This window comes from Ceratotherium simum, chromosome 2 (assembly GCF_057802395.1).
Source record: "Ceratotherium simum simum isolate JZ-2026a chromosome 2, ASM5780239v1, whole genome shotgun sequence".
Taxonomy (NCBI): domain Eukaryota; kingdom Metazoa; phylum Chordata; class Mammalia; order Perissodactyla; family Rhinocerotidae; genus Ceratotherium; species Ceratotherium simum.
This window is the reverse complement of record NC_141901.1, coordinates 71,257,471-71,274,270: the sequence shown is the minus strand read 5'-3', so window position 1 is coordinate 71,274,270 and position 16,800 is coordinate 71,257,471. Positions and strand designations below refer to the sequence as shown.

The following is a 16,800-nucleotide window of genomic DNA, read 5'->3' as shown; positions in this document are numbered from 1 at the left end:
TATGCCTTTAATTCATATAGAGTTCACCATTTTGTGTATTGTGAATTAGAGATACAACTTTTTTTCCATTTAAGTGAGCCAGTTTCCACAATACTATTTACTAAATAATAATACATCCTTTCTGAACTGATTTGTGATGTCACTTTTATCATTTATCAACTTCCCATAAATGAATCTGTTTTAGAGATATGTATTCTGTCGCATTGGTTCCTTACCAGTACAGAACAGTTTTTCTCTGGAATATGTCACAGTATCTGATAGGGCAAGTCTTCCCCAGTTAGTTCTTCCTTTTAAAAGTTGACTTAGCTGTTCTATGGACTTCTAGTTTTTCTTAGTAATTTTATAAAATGTTTGACCTCAAAAAATCTTGCTGAGATTAATTGGAATTGCATTGAATTTATAGGCTCAAGATTATCTGCCAAATACAATGAAATTTAACTTGCGTCAATTCCATTTGGGAGAAGCAAGCATATTCTAGACATTATTAACATCCTGTATAATGAAAAGGTATGGACTGGAGGTTTAATGGGTGTCGGGAAGAGCAGGGAGTACCTTACCTAACCCACCAGCAGAGATAGGGAATACAGAGCTTAAGTCTAAGGCACGTGGGCCAACTTCTTTATTTGTTTTGGTTTTCTGTTCAGATTTTCTCTGGTCTGACTACTTTAACAGGAGAGGCAGCCTAGCCTGGATTCAAGATGAGAGATCCAGCCTTGTAGCTACTGATCAGAGTCACATAAGCCCCTAGAAGTACTGATTCTCCCCTATCAAAAAGTCTATTTATCATGGCTTTTTTACAGTGTATGAACTGGGAAAAATATTTCCAACATGTATAACAAAGTGTCATTTATCATATATAATATGCTCTTGAAAATCATTATGAAAAGGATTAACGTTTCAATTTAAAAAATGGGTAAAGGACATCAACTGCAGTTTCCAGAAGCGATATAAATTGTTAAAAAACCTGTGAAAAAAATGCTTCTCTAATAATAATAGAAATGTAGATATAAATTGTGTGTCAAATAGCAAAAGGCTAATACTCCCTGTTGGTGAAGGTGTGGGCCATCAAGTACTGCTCTGATAGTGTCAGTGAGAATGTTAATTGGTACCTTTTTTGGAGATTCATTTGACAATATCTATCACATTAAAATACATACATAATATGGGTCGGGGGGAAATGGCATGTTTAAGAAACAAATTGGCCAGGAGATGGTAATTGAAACTGGGTGGTGAGTACCTGATGGTTCGTTATACTTGTTTTGTCTACTTTTGTATATGTTTGTAATTTCCTATAAAAAGGAAAAATGTGCATATTCTTTGATACAGTAATTATTTTTTTATTGAATTTATCCTATATGGTAGTTGGAACACTTAAAAAATGAAATGTAGGGGCCAGCCCGATGGCATAGTAGTTAAGTTTGCACGCTCTACTTCGGCGGCCTGGCATTCGTGGGTTTGGATCCCGAGTGTGGACCTACGCACCACTTATCAAGCCATGCTGTGGCAGGCTGTCCCACATATAAAGTAGAGGAAGATGGGCATGGATGTTAGCCTAGGGCCAATCTTCCTCAGCAAAAAGAGGAGGATTGGCAACAGATGTTAGCTCAGAGCCAGTCTTCCTCAGCAAAAAGAGGAAGATTGGCAACAGATAATAGCTCAGGGCTAATCTTCCTCCCACTGAAAAAAAAAAAGAAGAAAATATAAAAAAGATGAGCTTTATATTATTGCTTGTAATAGTAAAACATTGGAAATATCCTAAATGTTCCTCAGTTGAGTAATAGTTGGAAAGTAGCTTAGCAGTTGATGAAAAGATTATTTTACACTTATACAGATGGATATTGTATTGTCCAAGATACATTCTTATGTGAGAAAAGTTATAGAAGAGTATATTTTAAAATATTCTACTTTTTGTTGAAACATTTATGTGAATTATATCTATATATGTAGTATAAACATAAGAAAAATCAGGAGATTAATAGTTTTCTTTTGTGGGAGGAGGTAGCATGGGGAATTTTTACTTTTGACTATGTATTTCTATATTATTTATTTTACCATGCATGTTTACCTTTATAATCAGAAAGGAAATAATAAATTCTAAAATTAGAAAAATTAATTTGGCTTCTAATAAAGGTCACATTCCAAAGAAGAGGGAAGTAATCAGTGACAATGAGGGAAAAAACCTTAGGGGAGGGGAATGTACAATGTTTATCCTAGTTATGTGTGAGTTCTGGTATTATTATAGGTCATTTACCCTTTTCTTTCTTGCTTTGTTTTCTGTGAAATTTCTTTGGGCAGAGAAATTTTAAAATAGGATAATACTTTTAAAAATATCTGTTTATTAATGCAGTTTTATATATGATTTATGTTCTTCATGTTTATGTGGGTAAAAGATTAGTGTGTATTTGATTTGGATGTGAATTAGTCTATTGTTTACTCAGAGCAGAACTGAGATTATTTGTGTATATAGTCATTTAAAGAATTTTTAACTCTTTAAATAGAGATTTTTCCTGAATTGAACTTGAACTTTTTTTTTTGCTGAGGAAGATATGCCCTGAGCTAACATCTGTTGCCAATCTTCCTCTTTTTTGCTTGAGGAAGATTAGCCCTGGGCGGGCCCTGTGGCTTAGCGGTTAAGTGTGCGCGCTCCGCTGTTGGCGGCCCGGGTTTGGACCCCGGGCGCGCACCGACGCACTGCTTCTCCGGCCATGCTGCGGCCGCGTCCCACATATAGCAACTAGAACGATGTGCAGCAATGACATACAACTATCTACTGGGGCTTTGGGGAGGGGGGAAGATTAGTCCTGAGCTAACATCTGTGCCAGTCTTCCCTTATTTTGTATCTGGGTCACCGCCACAGCATGGCTGACAAGTGTTGTAGGTCTGCGCCTGGGATCCAAACCAGCAAACCCGGGCCGCTGAAGTGGAGAGTGCTGAACTTAACCACCATGCCACGGGGCCAGCCCTGAACTTGAACTTTATAAATTCCGTATAACTTTTCTGCCTTTTATATACCATGCCCTATGCAGAGCGCTGAGGATACAACTGTGAATAAGAGTAAGACAGACACATCCCCTGTGTTTGGGTGGAGGATTGGTGGTGTGTCTTTGTCTTTCAGAATTTTTACTATGGTGTGTCTGGGTATAGATCTCTTTGCATTTATCCTACTTGGAGTTTGTTGACCTTCTTGGAAGTGTAGATTAATGTTTTTCAGCAAATTTGGGAAGATATTAGTCATTATTCCTTTGTATATCTTTAAAATGCAGTATATCTTTCAAGTTGAAACATTATTTCCTTTAAACACTAACTCCTCATGCCTTCTGCCTCCTATCCTCTGATGACCCCCATTCTGCTTTCCATCTCTATGAATTTGACTACTGTCATTACATCATACAAGTGGAATTCTACAGTATTTGTCCTTTTTGTCTGGCTTATTTTGCTTAGCATAATGTCTTCAAGATTCATTCATGTTGTAGCTTATGACAGAATTTCCCAGAATGCATGTATTCTTAGGTATTGAAATTAGGTATTCCCAATTCCTAGATATTGAAACATTTTTTTTCTTCCTTAACTTGTTTTATTGTTACTTAAATTTTAAGCTGTTTATTTTTGAATTATTGTCTGTCTAGTTTTACATGTTGTTGTATGTTGAATTTGTGAAAAATATCTAAATTGGGAAAGTGAAACCAAACACTGCTTTGTTACCTTTATGAAAGTTGATGGTAGTATGCTGTGCTGTTTATGGAATAACTGATACATAAGTTATAATGTAATTTTGGAGTATGTAATTTTGGGGTCTTTTGCTTAAAAAAAAGTAAGTGACCTTACAATGTACTTCTCATTTGAGTATGATTTTGTGAAATTGGTGGTTCTCAATTTTTTTTTTAATTCCCAGTCTGCATATTTGATGGACTGTGATGCCTTCCTATCAATAAACAAGACTCAATTCAGTAGTGATTCCCTGGAGGGAGGTCATGACACTCCCCGTGAATATACTCAGCTACCCCAGAGTCACTGGTTAGTGTGTTATATGTGGCATAATCGCTTTTATTCTGTATCAGGTGCTTATGAAATTGTGCCACGTAACTTCTTTTAGTTTATCTAAATCCAGTCATGAGATTCAAGACTTCCTTTGCTCATGACCACAGCCTACCCACTTCAACTTAGAGCTGTTATTTTGATGATAGCTGCCCTGAATATGTTATCTTGGAGTGGTTGCTGACTCCTGACCTCACTTAGGGTAGGCAGTGAATGAATATTGAGAACTTCTATTGTTTTGTTTTAAACTTCTTTGTTTCTGGAGAGTATTAGTGATTTGAGGTACTTGTTATATTTTCCCTCAATTTAAAGTTTTTAATAAGTCAAAATTTTTGATTAATATATGAAATAGGTCATTGGTATAAAATAAGCTCTACAAGTAAGTATAGTAATATATAATTAATCTTATATATGGTCTTTTATTTCCTAAACAGAGACTCTACAGGGGCAGGTAATTCACTGGTCCACAAGCGGTCTCCTTTACGTCGAAACCAAAAGACCCCAACATCCTTGACCAAGCTGTCTTTACAGGATGGACATAAAGTCAAAAAGCCAGCATGTAAATTTGAAGAGGGTCAGGATGTCCTAGCTAGATGGTCAGATGGCTTGTTTTATCTTGGAACTATCAAAAAGGTAAGTTACCTTAATATAAGATATCTTTTACTGTTGTGTTTTGTTTTTTTTTTCTTTGGCATCCCTGCGTGGGCATGAATCTTTTGCTGTTTTTGTCGTAAACTTTTAAAAATCTTGAATTTAAATTTAACTTTGTGTTTTTAATTTTAAAAGAAATCACCATAAGTATTTCTCTGTATTTCAGATAAACATATTGAAACAGAGCTGCTTCATCATATTTGAAGACAGTTCTAAATCCTGGGTTCTCTGGAAGGACATTCAAACAGGCAGGTGCTACTGTTTCTCTTGAACATGATTTATACTAAAATTGGATTTTCTTCAGCTTGTCATGTTTTAGTGTTGTCTGTTGAGTACAGTGTGTTAATATAACTCAGACACTTCTGAGGAGGGGCTAAAAAATTAATGTATCCATAGTCTTCAAGGAGTCTTAATTTATATTATAGACCATAGAAGAGCAAGAATTACTCTGTTACAGTACAGGTAGACTAGAGGACAGATGCATCAGTGGTACATACTTATAAACCGGTGGTAGGACCTTTCTAAGAACTTTGAAAAAAAATTTTTAGCCACTAATATGAGTAATACTTTGGGCTTCAACTTAACTGTTACGTGCTTATATTGGTACAAATAATGTAGAGAGGTAATATTTATTGAGAACATAATACTTGCCAGATATTTTGGGGATTTAGGACATATTAAACAAGTTTAGAGTACTAGAAATATTCATTACTAAGAATGGTTTGAAATTACTGTTTAATTATGGTTTTTTATGTTTAGATGGGAAAATGAGGCTATATTTGGGTGCAAGTAAAAATGAATACAGGCATGCCTTGGTTTGGTTATAGGTACGTTTCTTGTAATGCTTTCAATGTTTACAGACTGTAATTGCTATATGCCCTTTGAATCTGCTGAATAAAGGTTTTTTTCCAGGTATCTCTTTCATGGAAAGTGCTTTATTTATAAAAAGTATGAATATTAAAAATCTGAGTATTGTAGCTGCACACTAAAGCTCCACTTTTGGTTATCTTTTTACTGGGTTAATAGGCCCGCACTAAGATCTGTGTTTTATATCTCCTCATGTATAAATTCTCTTTCCGTAAAGGGTGGATACCTTCTAAAGTATTTAGCGATTGGGTTTTGTATTGGAATCCCAAGTGCAACGTTATGGTTGGCCACTGCTGTGTTCTGTTTCTTGATTTCACTCTTAATTTTTCTTAAAGAATAAAAAAATTTTGGTACAGGAATTGGACTGTTCTAATTACCATCTGTATAGTTGGTACTCAGGGCTTAGGTGAGGAACTCAATAACTGTTACTCTAGTAAAATGTCTTTCTTGAGAAACTTTTTACAGTTCTTGGGACTGATCAATTTAAGGGTTAAAATTATGTTTTGAATCTGAAATTGAGGAGTCAATGAGAAAAGGGTTAGGAGATCTCCAACAGTAGTGATATTGAGCAGATCTTACCCTGCATACAGAATTATCCTTTCTTTCTTAGTTTGTAAACATGAGTCTCTCTATGGTGGGATTGAAACATGTTATACAACTGCTGTTCCCCTTCTATAAGCTATGTGTCCCTTTGGACTTTTCTGCTTTTTCAAGGTTCCTGTGAAACCTTGGTCTGTCTTTCTATCTCCTTGTTCCCCTACTCCGTTCCTCCCTTCCTTCTTTCTGTTCAGGAAGGAAGAAGAAAACCAGTAGTACATAGAGATAGAAAGTTGTGAAAGTGAGGGGTCCTGTCCAACATGTGCCCTACCCACTATATCAGTTTAGTGGTCTTTGTTCTTTCCTCACCACCTCCTTTTACTATCCTTAGAATTAAAGAGGATTGCTCCTTGGCCGTTTAACTCTTTGTAACACCCAGAAAGTAGCATATATGTAACTTGGAGTTGCTATAGAATGAGCAAGTGAACCTGAAATCTGTATTATGACAGATTTCAGAGTGTAGAATAGCTTTAGTAGTTTTCTTCCTGTAAGAAACCTGCTGATAATAAATATATATCAAAATAACTTGATAAATTAATTTCACTCATCTAAGAAGATTCTTTTAAAAAGTTTACATAAAAAAGGAAAAATATATAGTCGTGTTAGTAGTCAAATGTACATTACAACAGGAAGATATCATGTCAAAACCATTAAATAAATTTAAAAAGATTTTTAATTTTGATACCTAATACTATTATGGTTTCTGTGAAAATGATACACTGCTGGTGGCAGTGTAAATTTCTATTTTGGATATTACTTTAACAGTTGCATTAAATGCATAAAAATGTTTTATACTCTTTAGTCTATACAGCAGACTGACTTCTAGCAGTTTATTCTGAAGAAATATTGCAAAAGTAAAAAAGCTAGATGAAAAAATATTTACTATAGCTTTATTTTAACAACACAAAAAGTTTGGTGTATCTAAGATGCAATGGCTTGGACTTTATAGTCAGTTGGATTTAGCATAAGGGAACTATAGAAGGCCTCTAAGCTACACAGAAAGTTCATGTAAACTTGGTGGTAAAAAAGATAATACTTGGATTTCACAAGTAAAAGCAATTTCCTGCTTTCTCAGGGTTGTTTTCTGAGGTCAACACATATTGTTTGTTGCATCAGCACCCCCTTTTCTGAGGAACTGCCTCCCTGGACACCAGTCTCATGGTTAGAATGGGAGTCAGATCAGGCACCTACCCCAGTATGGGGGTATCAGTCCTTTTCCAGGGAATTGCAGATTTGGACTGAGAGATCCCAGGCTCAGTCTGCTTGCTCTCCTGACTGGAGCCATAAACTCAGAAGCTCTGGGAGGCCTTGTCCAGCCAAGTGTATAGAGAAATAAACAACGCCTGGGAGAGGAGGGGAGAGAGGACAAGAGACCAAAACAAAAAAGGAAAAATGCAAAAAATGAACAAACGAAAAGTTTGGTAACTCGTATGTCTAAGAAAAGAGGCGTAAATAAAGTAAATTTGGTTCTTTCCACTGGATGGAATATTATGCAGCTATTTGAAGTTATACTTTTGAAAACTGCAGTGTGAAAAATGCTTTTGGTAGAAGAAATATTACATAGTATTGATAAAGGCAGCATTTCCCAGTGGAGAGAATATGGACTCTGGCATATCTGGGTTTTAATCCCAGCCCTGTTTCTTTCTTTCTTTTTTTTTTTTTTTTTTTTGGTGAGGAAGATTAACCCTGAGCTAACATCCATGCCAATCCTCTTTTGCTGAGGAAGACTGGCTCTGAGCTAACATCTATTGCCAGTCCTCCTCCTTTTTTTCCCCCAAAGCCCCCCAGTAGATAGTTGTATGTCATAGTTGCACATCCTTCTAGTTGCTGTATGTGGGACGCCGCCTCAGCATGGCCGGAGAAGCGGTGCGTCAGTGTGCGCCCGGGATCCGAACCCAGGACGCCAGTAACGGAGCGCGTGCACTTAACTGCTAAGCCACGGGGCTGGCCCCAGCCCTAATTCTTTCTGATTGAGGGTTTTTGGGTTAGTTACTTTATCTTTCTGAGCCTCAATTCTTCTCTATAAGTAGGATGTTTATCTAAGTTGTAGAATTAAACGAAATAATATATGTCAAGAACCTAACAATGATTAGCCGACAGCACAGAATTGTAAATTTTTATTATTGTTGGTGTGTGAATAAAGCGTATGTATTAGTATTTTAACTAGGTATGTTGAAATTGATGAGAAGATAATACTGGAAATAAAATTGTGTTAGAGTGATAAAATTGTATTCTACATTTGCTAGAATAAAATTGTTTTTAGAATAAAAATGTTTAAGGAATAAATAATTTACCTATTCAAGTAAGAAATGTAACTAATAACTGTGGAACTCCTGACTTTTGTTGCAATGGAATTTTGTTAAGGTACATTATTGGACACCATATTTCCAGATTTCAGAAGCTGGAGATTAAATAATTGGTGTTTAACCTCTTGCATAAATTAGTAAATAAAAGGAAATGTTTTGGGGGCTGGCCCGGTGGCGTAGCGGTTAAGTGCGTGTGCTCTACTTCGGCGGCCTGCGGTTCGCAGGTTCGGATCCTGGGTGTGCACTGATGCACCGCTAGTCAAGCCATGCTGTGGCGGTGTCCCATATAAAGTAGAGGAAGATGGAATACTACTCAGCCATAAGAAACGATGAAATCCAGCCATTTATGACAACGTGGATGGACATTGAGGGTATAATGCAAAGTGAAATAAGTCAGAGGGAGAAGGCCAAATACCGTATGATTTCCTTAAATAAGTAGTAGATAATAACAACCATAAACAAACACATAGGGACAGAGATTGGATTGGTGGTTACCAGAGGGGAAGGGGGGAGGGAGGAGGGTGAAAGGGATAATTCGGTACATGTGTGTGGTGATGGGTTGTAATTAGTATTTTGGTGGTGAACTTGATGTAATCTATGCAGAAATAGAAGTACAATGATGTACACCTGAAATTTTTACAATGTTATAAACCAATGTTACTGCAATAAACAAAAAATTAAAAAAAAAAGAAAGCAGCACACACAGTTTGGTGGACCAAGTTGTTTAGTATATGTGAATTTTATTAATAAAATGTTAAATGTTAAAAAAAATAAAAATAAAAATAAAGTAGAGGAAGATGGACACGGGTGTTAGCCCAGGGCCAGTCTTCCTCAGCAAAAAGAGGAGGATTGGCAATGGACATTAGCTCAGGGCTAATCTTTCTCACAAACAAAAAAAAAAAAGGAAAAGAAACGTTCTGAGTCTAAAGAGAAAGGGGTCATTGACATCTTCCTTGCTCTTTTTCTTTAGTCTCATATGTTAGGCAGTGTAAGGTGAGTGAATACGTGTACCTGGGTAGATGTGTATTCTGGAGAGTAGTTCTGGTGTTCATAAAACATCATTCCCCTTGCCTGCCACAGGAGAGTGGGAATATTGGAAGTGAATGATAAGGAATCCTACCTGAGAGCAGTTTAAATTATGCCTTCTGCCAAAAAACAGGTTAAATTATGAATGTAGACACTCAGCATCTTACATTAAGGATGAGAAGAACACAAATAGGGAGCAGAGAGGTAGCATTTTGTGTATAGTACTTTGCCTTGAGAGAAATCATTATGCTCTAGTGAACAAACATTGCCATTATGGGCTGTTCACTGAGTCAAAAAAGTAGTTTTGTTATATGGAACACTTCTTTATTATGACTGTCTTTTTAATGTATATTTTAAATATTTCAGGAGCCACTGGAAGTGGGGAAATGGTCTGTACAATATGTCAAGAAGAGTATTCAGAAGCTCCCAATGAAATGGTTATATGTGATAAGTGTGGCCAAGGTAAACGTTGATATCTTTTAATCTTATAGATATAAAGTTTTGTTACATACTTAATATCCCTATTGAAGATTAGTGATTAAAAAATACTTTACATTGGTAATTTGAAGCTGATATCATAAGTTTATTCGTCAGTTGTAAATATATTAATGTAGGAAAAGAGAATACTAAAATGCCTTCTTGACATTGTGTTGCAGTATTTATTAATAAAATAGAATTTGCTTTATGCTTTTTTTGATATTAAGGATATCATCAGTTGTGTCACACACCTCATATTGATTCCAGTGTGATTGATTCAGATGAAAAATGGCTCTGTCGACAGTGTGTTTTTGCAACAACAACAAAGGTATCTTTTAAGTGTTTTGGGCTAAAGCCCTAAATGGAATTTGTAAGTCACTATCAACATAATGATTGTGTACATTGAAAGTTTATTTGAATGAAATGAGCAATCAATGCTGAGTAGAAAGAGGTGCTGCTTGTTGTTTGACTAATGATGCTTAAGTGACTTGCAACTATTCGTGCACTTATTTTCTGATAGTAGGCTTGGAATTGGGGCAATAATTTGAAAGAAAAGACAAGAAAATAAATAAAGATTATTATTAGTCAAACAGTTTGTAATATGGTAAGAAATTTAGAATGGAAATTTCTTCAGAAGTTTCAGAAGCAATTTTAAGTTATAGAATTGTATTTAAAGTTTTATCCTTCACTCTTTTAAATAACTTTTTCCTCTTATATAGAGGGGTGGTGCACTTAAGAAAGGACCAAATGCCAAAGCATTGCAAGTCATGAAGCAGACATTACCCTATAGTGTGGCAGACCTTGAATGGGATGCAGGTCATAAAACCAATGTCCAGCAATGTTACTGCTATTGTGGAGGCCCTGGAGAGTAAGTAAATACAGTTGTTTAATGCCCTTTAAGTAATTTTTATTTGCTTATATTGTCTACTTTATTTTTTTTATTGGTTGTGGTGTGGGAGTGATAGTGAATTGTAAATGCATGAAAGTATCAATAAAGAAAATTAGGGGGGAAAATTAGAGGCTGTAGTTTTGTTCATCTTTATCATTACATGTTTGCTAAATACATGAATCAGTGTTCAAACTAAGAATGTTTAGAAATTTATCTTTAACTTCTGATCACTGGTCCTAGTTCTGACCTTTGGAACTAAACAAATAACATCTTTCTTAGGAAGTAACTCTTAAAATACTTTAATCCAACAATCATATTTCTCACTCCCATGACTCACATACTGATAGTGTTCTCTTTTTCCAGGCTAAAATCTCCGTTGCCATAAAAAATTCTTTATGACATGATTTCCAAACTCTGTCTTTGTTGCTCTTCTGTTTTTGAAGTTACTCTTGCAATATGATGTCATGATTAGAAAATGCAGTGTTTCCAGGAATAGTCTGACAGAATATAATGGGGCTAGAGTTCTGAATATTATGCCTCTGTTGTTGCAGAGAGAGATTGTCTTATCTCTTTTTGGTTGTCCCATCATATTCTTCTGGCTCATTTTGGTTTATAGGTAGTCAACTAATACCTTTAGTTCTTTTTTTCATACAGGCTGATATTGAGCTAAGTTGTGCCTCATGTATTTGTACTACATTTTAAAAAATATTAGTGAATAACTTCATATTTAACTCCATTTAAATTGTAATTATTGGTTTCTTATGTCTCTCTTCCTTACCAGATTCTGTGCTTCTCTTAAGACAGGGGTGCTGTCTAGGAGGATGCTGGGATATAGAAAGTGTTCAATGATGAAAACATGAATAAATGAATATATAAATGAATGAATTTTTAGTTCTTCATTTTACCTCATCTCTGATCTTAATGGAATTTTTATTTTTTTATTTAACATTTTTATAATGCTTTTCAGTTTTTGGTCACCTGCAAGTTTTAGAAATATTCTGTCTAGTTTCTTTAAATCTCTTACAGAGATACAATGAACAGGTCTAGAGACTGTCCTTTACTCATTTATAACTAGCATTTAGTTTAAAGCATTATACAAAATAGGTGGGAACCATTATAGACATTATTTTATGAGGAAGATCATTGTTAAGTACCATCATTACATAAACTGTGTTTGATATTGCTAACCACTCTAACTTCAGCACCTAGCAGAGTACCTGGAACATAGTATTCATTAGTCTTTTGATGAATGAATGACCTAACTTAAGTGCAGTCTTCTTGCCTTTGCCTATGTATGGCTTAATATTAATGTGGGGCTTACTTGTTGAGCAAGAGAATTATTGGAAGAAAAGACATTATTTGGGTGGCAAATAAAAGGATATCAGTATATCAAAACCATGTACTGCCTGAAAAGAGATGATATCCTCAGCTGAAGATTCAGTTTTAGTATCTTTAGCTATGTGAAACAGAACAAAACCTATTAAAAAGCCTTTTACACCTGATAGAGTCTTGGATTAGATTTATGATTATGTTAACCAAGTTTATTAAATTGCTATACTTTTTTCTGTTTTATTATAATTGACGAGAATAATAGAAGCACCGTGAGCATATAAAGCTGCCCCTGGCCATTTGGTATATGTGGCAAACAGCTGTACACATCAGTGACCTCTGAAACTGATCTCTCCTTGAGTGTAGAGAGTTGATGTGAAAAAAATGCCAGTCTTGTGCTTTGACAGAGATCCTTTACTAGTGTGGGAACCAAGCACTTGTTGGTTGACTAGAAATACTAGGTATATCCTTCAAGAGCTTATAAAGTCTCATGAATAAAAGAGAGGAGGAAGGAAATGGTCAATATTAATATCCTTTTTAGGAAAGAAAAAATTTAACACTAAGTATAGCAGAAATGTGGTACTATAATCAGAACCGTATTCTGCATAATGCCACTTAAAAAAAAAAACCTTTACCCTATCGAAAGGTCGTAATTTTAATCTTTTTTCTTATAGCTGGTATTTAAAGATGCTACAATGCTGCAAATGTAAGCAGTGGTTTCATGAGGCTTGTGTGCAATGCCTTCAAAAGCCAATGCTATTTGGAGACAGGTGAGAATGGCATTTGAACTTCACTGGTGGTTTTTTTAGCTCTTTTATTGTGGTTATGTTTGCAGTTTTAGATTTCTAAAAGTAGTTTTAACAGTGATTTGTAAAAGGGTCACCTTAGAGGGAAAATATTGAACAATATATTTAAATTATACATAATCTAAAAATATGCATAATTTTTGTGCTTTTGGATATTATTCCAGAAAGCTTTTAAGTATTTTATGAGTTATTATATTTGCTCCTATTGCCCTGCAATGCTTATTTTCATTAGTACCTTCCGTTAAAGAACTTCAAAGGGATCCTATGATTAGGAAATTGGAAAAGGCCAGAGAACCTTGATACACACAATTTACACCTTAGATCTAAAGAATTTCTAAAAGCAGACCTAATGTATTTTCTGGATTAGGAGACTGTAGAATAGCAGAGAGAGCTCTAGGAAGAAAAATTAAAGATAGAGCACTAAACTTGGCATCAGAAAGCCTGGGTTCAAATCTTGGTTTATGCCACTTATTATCTTTCTGACCTTAGGAAAGTCAACTTGTTTTCTCTGGGCTTATTTTACCAGATTGTTTTGAGCATTAATATAACAAGGTATATAGGGGCAGCCATCACAATTCCTTGTACACACAAGCCATTAGTAAATTATGCCTGTATATGAATCTGTATGTGAACTCTGAAGGTCTCTGATGGTTAAAAAAAATTGCCACTTCCCCCCATATACAAACTCTTTCATAATTTGTCATTACTAGAAAAGAAATTCTTCAAATCACTGACAGTGTTATAATTCAAATTACATTTTGCTATGTGTATCAGGCCTTATGTCAATTGTAGGATATGCACTTGCTGAATATTAGCTTTAATTGTTAAGTAATTTATGTATACCCTTGGTTGCTCAGTATACAACTTTTCTTCTTTCCTTAGGTTTTATACATTTATTTGCTCTGTCTGCAGTTCTGGACCAGAATACCTCAAACGTCTACCATTACAGTGGTAAGTATGAACATTTCTGTTAAGGAACAAAAAGAGCCATATTCTTAAACCTACAGGATGAAACTTTTAATATACATTTACTTGGCTTAAATAAAAGTTTGTTTTTCTTTATGCCTGGCTTTATTTCTTTTCTTTTATTTATCTTTAAGCCCAATGTCATCTTCACCAAGGATTATCTAGTTTTATTGCTAAGGTAATAAGGCCATTCATTTTCTAATGGCATTAAATGTAAGTTTCACATATCTTTTAGATCTTCAATATTCTTATTCATGTTTATTCATGTCTTCAAGATTCTCATTCTAATTCTGTTGGTCCTTCAGAATAGTATACAGTAGAAGAGAGAAAGGTATTATAACAACTATGCCAATTTCTCCTTCAGTGTAGTAATTGTTGGGCATGGGAAGTGTGATAAATTTTGGGGATTTACTGATAAAATACTTATAGTGAGTACTTAGAAATTTTTGTAAATGTTTTTTGTATATTAGGAAAAGATAAGATTTAACTCATGAATCAGATAAAATAAAGTCTGTTAATGTAGGACCTATTCTATAGCTTATATGTGGTAGGGAAAACGTAAAATTTTTGGTTATAAGTTATTTTTTCTTAAAGTCAGATCCTCTTTGAATGTGTTGTAAGAAATTACTCTTAATATCTTTTAGTTTATAATTATTATTCAAGATAAGTAATTGTTTAGTTAATTTTTTTCAATTATTTTCATAAGTAATGATTTATTGTGTTGTGAATATGACTTAAGATATTGACCCTCTGTTCACCTAAATGCTTCACTTTGTATTTTTTAATTGCTAGTTTTATTAAAAAATTGTGTGATTTCTTAACAATAACCAAAAACATTGTTTTTGTGTATTTTGCTTATTTTTGGATTCCAGGGTAGATATAGCACACCTATGCCTTTACAACCTAAGTGTTATTCACAAGAAGAAATACTTTGATTCTGAACTTGAGCTTATGACATACATTAATGAAAACTGGGATAGATTGCACCCTGGAGAGGTAAGTGGTCTTAGACCTAACTTCATTAGCTACTTGATGTCTTTTTTGTTTTGTTTGTTTTTGTTAAAAGAAACTAAGACACATATATAAGCTACACATCTAAAGTAGAGTTTTATTTTTAGTTCAGGGAGAAATAACTATTGTAAGGATAGCAAGACCAGCCCTCTCATCCTCCTGTTCATTGCCTGTTGATTCAGGGGAAAAATGGAGAAGGAGGAAGTAAATTACTTGATTCTTCCATTTTCTGAAGTGAGAATATAGTTAAAGATAGATGGGAGGGTGAAATCCTTATTATTGGGTATCTTACTTGTGGTTCCTCCTCCTTTTCTTCTAAGTTTTCTGTAAACAGAGATGTAACCAACACTCTTCTTTCGAACTCTTGTTGGTACTCCCTCGTATATCTTTGACTTCCAGGAGTGGTGGAACCCAGTAATAGTGTTAGAATAATGGGTTAGAGGGTGAAGCTACCTGATTTGGAGATTATCCCTCATTCTGACATCTCATTTTGCTTTTCACTTGCAAAGTATAACCACTCATGCTGGTTTACAAAGAGTCTTTTTTTAAAGCAGTATAAAAGTTTAATTCATGTTCCTTGAAGAAGATTTTGAAGCTATTGAATAGCACAAAGAAGAAAGTAACTAGATAATTTAATAGTTAGCTTGTTTTTAGCATTTATTTAGAATTATTAAAATACAGATATTAACTACTCTTAGTTAACTAAAAAATTTGTTTTATAATATGTGGAATTACATGTGTGAGTTTTAGTCATGCATTACTTTTTGAGGTAAAAATTGTGTAAACTGATTTGAAATTTAGGAAGAATTTCTGCATTTGTAGCTTTTAGACATATAAGGTAGTTTATAAGGTTCATATCAAGTAGGATATCAAGGTTTTGTTGTTGTTTTGGGGTTTTATCAGGAGATCAGCTGCAGACAAAACAAACACTTGCAGAATACTTAGATTTTGAAATCAAGGATATTATTAAAATCAATTGTGCTAAGATATTTTGAGTGTTAGAAATTGGAATATAATGCTCTCTCGTTAAGTTTCTGTTAAATGCTTTTTCCCGATGAAGTTTGAGAGAAAATGAGTGACTTGTTGAATTTGATAAATTTTAATAAACTGATTAGACATAAAAAATTAAGTGTAAGGCACTAGTAAATATAGGGTTCATTATAGTCATCTTGATGGTTCTTTCAGCACTTCATATGCAGATACATCTATATTCCTGTTAATACATTTTATGTTTCACATGATTAAATTCTGCAGTAGTTACTTCTTGGAGACAGTGGGCATACATATAAAAACTCAAGTTGTTTTATTTATTTCAAATGCTATCATTTTTTATTAACATAAAAAATGAAATATTTAGATTTTATTTAAGAGGCTGCAAATAGAAAACAATAAAAATTGCAGTCTATTTTTAAAGAAATGAGTTCAATTTATGAATTTCAAATATCTCAGTTCCAGCTGAACTTTTGGTACATGTCAGAAAAAATTTATTTCAGCAATAGGTACATGTTTTCATTTTCTGTAGCTTATGAGATGATGTTTGAGAAATAAGAAATTTCATTTTCTTATTCTTTGCCAATATTGAAAAATGTTTCTCTTTTTATTTGAAAATTAAGAAAAACATCAGAAACGTTTCTGTAACTTTCTAAGCAAACCAGTGACTTTTCTAATCATTTCTCATTGCTCCTTCTCGGCATTAAAAAAAAGAAAATATTCAGGGACCAGCCCAGTGGTGTAGTGGTTAAGTTCACGTGCTCCGCTTCGGTGTCCCAGGGTTTGTGGATTTGGATCCCGGGAGCAGACCTATGCACCGCTCATCAGGCCGTGCTGTGGTGGCATTCCA

At 34.4% G+C, this 16,800-nt stretch overlaps 1 protein-coding gene across 5 annotated transcripts in view; it reads left to right on the top strand.

The window, feature by feature from the left end:
* MTF2 (metal response element binding transcription factor 2) overlaps window positions 1-16,800 on the top strand; it is a 76,041-nt gene that overhangs the window by 44,506 nt on the left and 14,735 nt on the right. For 2 of the 5 annotated variants that reach the window (XM_087447328.1, XM_087447314.1), the window contains exons 2-10: window positions 404-507; window positions 4,470-4,668; window positions 4,853-4,934; window positions 9,849-9,944; window positions 10,187-10,287; window positions 10,679-10,827; window positions 12,852-12,947; window positions 13,866-13,934; window positions 14,822-14,945. In XM_087447328.1, coding sequence (XP_087303454.1) covers window positions 500-507; window positions 4,470-4,668; window positions 4,853-4,934; window positions 9,849-9,944; window positions 10,187-10,287; window positions 10,679-10,827; window positions 12,852-12,947; window positions 13,866-13,934; window positions 14,822-14,945 — 924 coding nt within the window. In that variant the 5' untranslated portion in view covers window positions 404-499. Of the gene's footprint in view, window positions 1-403; window positions 508-4,469; window positions 4,669-4,852; window positions 4,935-5,445; window positions 5,514-9,848; window positions 9,945-10,186; window positions 10,288-10,678; window positions 10,828-12,851; window positions 12,948-13,865; window positions 13,935-14,821; window positions 14,946-16,800 lie in introns of those variants that run through there. The other 3 variants (XM_004420837.3, XM_004420834.3, XM_087447341.1) reach the window with 3 other exon arrangements.